At 38.4% G+C, this 7,848-nt stretch overlaps 1 protein-coding gene across 1 annotated transcript in view; it reads right to left on the bottom strand.

The window, feature by feature from the left end:
• Positions 1 to 422: 422 nt before the first annotated feature.
• PCGF5 (polycomb group ring finger 5) overlaps positions 423 to 7,848 on the bottom strand; it is a 50,066-nt gene continuing 42,640 nt past the window's right edge. The window contains exons 8-9 of the mRNA XM_068961680.1: positions 5,611 to 5,670; positions 423 to 548 (exon numbers count right to left, since the gene is read on the bottom strand). Coding sequence (XP_068817781.1) covers positions 501 to 548; positions 5,611 to 5,670 — 108 coding nt within the window. The 3' untranslated portion in view covers positions 423 to 500. The remainder of the gene's footprint in view (positions 549 to 5,610; positions 5,671 to 7,848) is intronic.

The following is a 7,848-nucleotide window of genomic DNA, read 5'->3' as shown; positions in this document are numbered from 1 at the left end:
ACAGGACAGTGGCTCAAAGGCCATTTCTCTAAATATATTTCCCCACACAAAATAATGTCAAGAGATAGTAATTATTAGTTCCTTGTACAGTACTCTAAGCAAGAATGAATCCAATAGTAAGTATGTGAAAACTGCAACACCACAAAGATTGAGCCATATTACTAGTGTAATCAAACATTAGAACAATCTTGGAACAGGCAAGCAAAATGTTCAGAAGGCTAGGTCACGGCCGCACACCTACTGATTCCAACCATGACTTGTATTGTATACTGGGAGACGGCACAGATACCTTATGCAGATGGTTCAGTAGCAGAATGGCACTTGGTTTGCTCTTAATAGAAACAACGTAAATGCAACTGACAATTTAGAGACAGACAGTGGCCTTATTCGCATGCTGACAATCTGGCTGTGTCCCTCTAGTCCACACACCTTTCACTGTGCAGTCTGTCGATGAGTAACACATAGTGCGGGGTTCATCAGTGGGGTCTGGGCCCCTTGGTCTAACCGAAATCAATTCTTGGTCGATACTGCAACACCATGGGGTATGACTATAAAATAAAAACAGATGATGAATAAGACTGTGTTGATACAAAAACAATACAGATTATACATAAAAGACTTTAAAAAATGTGCAGTTATGGTTTACAATAGTTCTTGGGAATAGTGATTATGACAGTTAGGACTAATTATCATTATATTTTTAAACTATTATGTTCTACAGACAGTCAACTTTTCCATAATTTGCAACAAAGGTCAAGTTCGAAAGATTGTGGATGTCACAGTGGTTGTATATGTGAATAGTACTACTGTTAGTACTTAGGGCAAGCCAAGGTTAGTGAGGACAGAACGCTCTCGCTGCTGGGGGGCATTCACTCATTTTCCTGTGGCGCTGTACAAGACCAGCCTGCAGGCTGGACTCCATCAGAGCTGTTCTCTGTGTGAGTCCACTGAATCACAAATTAACAGACCTTCTGCTGTGACGGTAAAGGATATGCCAGCAATGCGGGAGACCTGGGTTTGATCCCTGGGTTGGGAAGATCCTCTGGAGAAGGGAATGGCTACCCACTCCAGTATTCTTGCCTGGAGAATCCCATGGACAGAGGAGCCTGGTGGGCTGTAGTCCACGGGGTCGCGAAGAGTTGGACACAACTGAGCGACTGACACACACACACGCTATGAATCTAGGAAGCTGGGTACTGCTTACAAATCACACATTTTAAGTAAGTTTGACACTTTTTTATTTTTAGCATTTAAAATTTAATGGTCCTTTAAAAAATGCTGAAAAACACGTCACTAATTGTTAGAGGAAACATTTAGGTTACCGCCTCCTTTCAACAATCGATCCTACTAAATATTTGGATTTGACTATCATGAAATTGAGTGGCTCAGACTATCCTTCAGCTTGCTCCACACAGGGAAGGTATCAACATGTAGCCCCGGAGAGGAGAGAGCTTTCTGTGGGAAAAGCCACAACACCACTTTTGTGTCTTTTTTGCCCTCTGTTTTGCAAAATGTAGAATTCAAACATCACAAAGTCAGAAAGGGTCTGAAGAACCGATGGTTTTTCCTTTTCTGAAAGCTGCGGACTCCCCTTTTTAAAATGAAATTTCCAGGAGCTACTTTTATGGAACCAAGAAAGGCTGAGATGGCCACTGGCTTTTTTCCCCCTTGTCTCCTTGTAGGTGAATGCAAACATCCTGTGAGAAAATGGTTTCCTTTCCTATAGATGAAAGGGGTGGACTGGGATTCTATGGTCTAAATCTATTTTGCTTAAATTCTGCTTACTTGTTTTTATGTTACACTTTATTCTGTCCCCTCTGAATCAGAATATCTGTGAGTGGACACTGAAATCTATTTTAGAAAACTCCCTGGGTTTTCTGAAATTCAGCCAGATGTAGAGACTGGTACCTAGAATCTTACTACCCTAACCTGACTTCTTCCCATTCTACCCAACTCTTCCCACAGCTTGCCTCTCACTACAATAACCTTTCTAGCTTTGCTTTCCATTCCTGACTCTGTTAAACCTGTACACTTTCTACAAATAAGTCACTCATTCAAAAATCCATTATTATGTGTAAAAGAATTCATGACCAATTCTACTATGATGAAGGAAAAGAGGGAAGTAAAATGGCTTGGTCATCAGTGGTTGAAATTTTTTTGGTTTTTGTTTGTATATATGCAAATATTCCTTATTTATGGTATTTTGACACGTACTTTTTAAAATGTGTGTGACATCTGCCATGTATTTTTCAGCATTAGTAGTCAACTTGATTTGTTTGTTTTTTTTCTTTTTTCCTTTTACATGTAAACACATTGAGAAAGTTCATCTTTACTCTGAGATTGGTTGTTTAGCTATGTTTTCTTCTTGATCTTTGATGGTCTCATTTTTAATGTGCACCATTTTAACCATGAGAAACACATATAATGTGAGGTATGGGCTGAATTCCCCACCATCCCCCCATCATTAATAGTCTCAGAACAGTTATCTGAAAACAAACCCTACAAGATCACATCCTACCCCAACATCTACGCTCCAGGCTTCCCAATTCCCCGGCCAACTGCTGTCTCTGCTCCAGGCCCCTTGGCCACCTTGCAGCCCTCAAACCACCAGACATGACCTTGCCTCTAGATCTCTGTCCATCCTCAGCCTGAAAAGCTCTACCCCAGAGAGACACACAGCTATTACTCCCACTTCTTTTTGGTCAAAAATCACCACCTCAAAGTGGTCTTCTCTTAGCTATCTCATCTAAAATATTCTATTAATCTACTTCAATTTTTCTTCTAACACAATAAATTTTACTCACTTGTTTTTCCATCTGTTACCATCATTAGAGTATAGGCTCCATGAAGGAAACTTTTTTTTCACTCTTACTTCTGTGTTCCCAGGGCCTACAAGATTACCCAATGCATAACTAAGTTCTCAGTAAACATTTGTTAATGACACTTGGTACCTGCCATTAATCTGAAATACTCTTTATAGATTCGTACATACTAGAGCGAGTTCCTGAGCTCTGCTTTTTATCCATGTGTCTATGTTTAAGTCAGTACCCGATTTTAATTATTTCAGCTTTAAAATACATTTCAGTGTGTGGCCGTGCATACGCCCTGTGATTACTCACTTAAAAATGTGACTGACCAGAAGTGCCAAATTATATTTCCTGATGAACTAGAGAATGACTGACTTTGTCAAGTTAAACAAGAATCTGGTAAGAAAAAAAAAATGTTTGAAATTATATTAAACTTCATAATTATAGGAAGAACTGACCACTATATTTAAATTTGTTGTGTATGATGTACTGTGACTATATATGAGAACGTCTTTAATCTTAGGGAACATATATGCTGGAGTACTTTGTGGTCAATTGTCATGATATGGGCAATTTAATTTCAAATGGCTCCATAAAGAAACGAGATATATTTATAAAAAGATTAATAAGATAAGGAGAGGAAAAGAGGAAGAAAGGGAAAGAAGGGGCAAAAAATGTAGCAAAATGTTAACTGATAAATGTAAAAGTTAAGGATATTTCTTTGTGTTATGTCAACTTCTTTGTCTTGAAAAATTTTCAAAATAAGCTTGTAGGAAAAATGTGAATCTTACCCAATGCCCTTTTAGTATCTACTGACATTTATTTTACTTAATATATATAATTCCTCCCCCCAGCATTAAGCTATTCTTTGATTTCTGATAAAAATACTATTTGGTCTTGGTTTATTCTTCTTCTAGCATATGATTTTAGTACATTTGTATATTATTTATCATCTTTGTTAATGTTCAAAATGAGACTTGATACTGTGTTCTAATTGGAGGTTCTCTATCAGTTTTTGCCTTCATGATTATGTTACATCTGAAAAATGAATTTGGTAAAATTCCATCTTTTTCAATTACTTAAAATTAACAACTTAGGATGGGAAGGATCTATTTCCTGAAAATTTGAGAGTATGTGTCCATTCGAAGTAGTTTTATATTTAGGTATCCTTTGAAGAAGTAACTCTTTAATACTGTTCTATGTCTTTCATTACTTGTGATTTACATTTTCTTGGGTGAATGTTGGTTCACTAGAATTTTTCCTACAGAACGATTCCAACAAATTTTCACAAAATTAAAGATTTAATCATATAAAGCTACACATATAATATTTTCTTATAATAAAACAGTGATAACTTTTTCCTTGAAATTTTCTAGTTGATTTTTGGCTAAAGATGCTTCCTATTAATTACAAGTTCAACTTGCAGACCAGACTATACTCCATAATAAAGTGCTGCAGAAAAAAAGGTAAATGTGTGTGGATTTTTGAAAACTTGGTCTTACTCTAGTTTCCTAAAACATTAGATCAGAGTTTAATAATACCTTTATTTCTCAGGAAACAAACAGACATCAGTGCCGAGAATAAAAGCAAAAAGCCATATATGTACGAGTTATAACTGAAGGCCAGGAACACCACAATTCATCCCCAAATCAGCTGTGAAGTTAAAATCAGCTACAGCATCTACACACATTTCAACAGTTAAGTTAAATTATTCACTCACCCCCCCACCCTCAATTACATAAAGATAAGGATGATTGCTTTTTTTTCTCTAAATGATTTTCTCTTGGCCTTTATAATTGCTAAATTTGCTTACTCCATTACTAAACACACATACACCCAGGACTTAACCAGTGTGTATTAAGAAACACACATTTTAATGAGTGTGGGGATTTGCACTATCACAGAACTGACAACGAGACTGAGGGAAATTCTAGATAAATTGCTAATTTAACACTTTTGATTTGAAATGGTTCTTTCAATAGTTAACATGTATTTATTTGTCCTAACCCTAAAATAGCAACATCAGAGGTGAATTTGCTAGTTAAGGTTGTATATAATTATAATTCTCCCTTCTTGGCGCCAAGAAAATAATGAAGACTAATTAAAAATCTATTTTAAATAAATACTATGACTAACACATGGATTAAGGCAGACGCTAGCTCATCTCTGTACTCAACAGTAACCCTTACTATATTACACACTTCGTCTCTTCTGTTTTCCAAATTTTTAAGATGCAGTTTTATTAGATAAACTTTCCTCAGAGGCATGTTCACTTTCTCAGTGCATTACTATATCCGCTCAGTATCATTCTGTGCTAAGAGGTAGCTCACTACAGTCCTTAGGGCAGGTTCAGTAAGCAAGCTCACATCTGCGTTTAGCTATTGCTGTTATTTAGCCTTACCTAATCTGGCATTTTTTTCTTTCACTTGTGGGGGAATAAACAATGAAAAAAAAAAAAACCCACACACAAATAAGTGTTAAGTACAGAGCAGAGATTCAATATGGAGCAGAGATTTCTTGCAGGCTGAAGCTGGTAGTTATTAAAACTGACGGATGCATAAATAATGGCTTTAACATTTGTAACTTAATTTTTAGTTTGATAGAATTAAATAGATAATTCAAGAGAACTAAAATAAGTGGAAACTTTGGGGACATAAGTTGAAAAGATGAAGTTTTGTAGCTCAAATAGGTCTGAGTTTCGCCCAGTGACGTGTCTGGGACCTTGCGTCTGGGGTGAAAGCAGTCACCTCTGTGGTGGGCAGGCATCGTTAGGGTCATATGTACAGTCGTGAGTGCCTCTTACCTGATACAAAGGGCCATCCTGAGGGCAGACTTGCGAAGCTGAGCAGTTCAGACACCGAAACTGCGGAGGAGATGAACTCATCAGATAAGAGGCATCCACAACTGGATACATATTTAAAATATTCTAATGTCAAACATGAGGCAACATGATTAATTTTAAGTAAACACTTTCCAAAAGATGGCAGTTGTTTTTGGAAAAAGACTTTAATAACTTAAGTGACTGGTAAATTTTAACATGAAATAATTTTAGTCTCTAAATATGAATTTTGTTAACATTCTGTAAATATTTACCAAAATGGTGACCTATCTTATCCATCTCTTCTTCAAATACTAAATTCATGAGAAAACCCTTGCCTTCTCAATCCAGGAGAGGCGCCTCCTTCCATCTTTCCTGTGATTAATCTCTCTTAGGTCTCTTCTCCAAACACTGCTTGAGCCTCAGAGCTCTGCAAGGGGGCAGGGAACTTGCCTCAGCCTGTAGGGGATCCATTTTCTGCTCAAGATTAGGTTCCTTATGGTCCTCACACTAGACTCTTGGTCTCCATAACTATTTTAATAGCATTTGACTGTGAGCTCCCCAAGTCTGATCTCATTCATAGCTGCAATCTTAATAGCCAAGGGGCAGAACTGGCACACAGCAGCCACTCAGAAAAAGGTTTATGAGTAAACCAAAGAATGAATATGTTTTTAAACTAGTGAATAGATTCAATTCTAAATCCACTGTCTTTTAACAGTTTGTGTGTGTGTTAGTCGGTCAGTTGTGTCTGACTCTTTGCGACCCCGTGGACTGTAGCCCATCAGGCTCCTCTGTCCATGGGATTTTCCAGGCAAGGATACTGGAATGTGGGTTGCCCTTTCCTCCTCCAGGGGATCTTTCCCACCCAGGGATTGAACCTGGGTCTCCTGCAATGCAGGCAGATGCTTTAACCATCTGAGCAACTAGCCATTCCTATTTTAAAAGTCATTGCCAAATCTTGATTTTTCAATATTATGTTGAACACTTATTAAGCATAACTATTTGAACTATAATGGAATTATGAAATATAAAAACATACACTTTAAAATTTTACATATATGAATTCAACATTGCAGACTCTTCAAAATGAAAATATAGATAACAATATTTCCTCTAGAAGTTAGTCTCTGAATTTCTGGACAGGGCTCATCCACACTGTTAAGACACGCCCTGCACTGCTCTCCTTGACAACCTTCCTCCCCTCCTCTGACCCATCAGGCTTTGCCTAACTATGCAAACAGGTCCCAGACAGGATTTAACAAGGAAGGAGTTGGGTGGAAAGAGGTAAGATTCACTAAGTGGTATTTTTTTCTTATTAATCTATTTGGTATCAGTTGTGGTGTTAGAGAAGACTCTTGAGAGTCCCTTGGACTGCAGGGAGGTCCAACCAGTCCATTCTAAAGGAGATCAGCCCTGGGATTTCTTTGGAAGGAATGATGCTGAACTGAAGCTCCAGTACTTTGGCCACCTCATGCGAAGAGTTGACTCATTGGAAAAGACTCTGATGCTGGGAGGGATTGGGGGCAGGAGGAGAATGGCATCACTGACTTGATGGACGTGAGTCTGAGTGAACTCCTGGAATTGGTGATGGACAGGGAGGCCTGGCGTGCTGCAATTCATGGGGTCGCAGAGTCGGACACGACTGAGCGACTGAACTGAACTAAACTGAACGCAAAGAAAGCACAGCAAGGCAAACATGGTGGAATAACTTTAGGCAGGGACTGGCAGCGGTTGCTGGAAGCCATAAACGCAACCAGGGTTATCTGGGAAAGGGGGAGTCCTGAGAGTAGGTACTCAACCTACCCAAGGAAAGGGAGGCAGGAAGAACATGAGTTCACGGGGAAAGCTGAGGCTGAAGAGACAGATATGGAGAGTAAGCTTGCAGGCATGAGAGCAACGTAGGCGTATAGAATTATAATAATAATGAAAGCAAACATATGTGAGTTATTAATAATACAGCATTTATTACGTCAGGCACCCCTGCTAAGTACCTTATTAAATAATATTTCATCAGTTCTTACTAAAACTTTGTTAAGATCAGTACTATTACTCCAAGTTTAAGGATCAAAAGACCGAGGGAAACTATGCAGTACAATGCAGCTGGGAGGAAACAGCCGCAACAAACATGACGAAGAGGGATATCCAGATACGAAGGAACTCCTAGAGGTCAGCGAGAAACACACAGACCTCATAGCGGAAAAAGAGGGGGCAGTGGACTTGGAA

This window comes from Capricornis sumatraensis, chromosome 23, assembly GCF_032405125.1.
Source record: "Capricornis sumatraensis isolate serow.1 chromosome 23, serow.2, whole genome shotgun sequence".
NCBI classification, from domain to species: domain Eukaryota; kingdom Metazoa; phylum Chordata; class Mammalia; order Artiodactyla; family Bovidae; genus Capricornis; species Capricornis sumatraensis.
The sequence above is the reverse complement of the archived record's forward strand: the minus strand, read 5'-3'. Positions and strand labels throughout refer to the sequence as shown.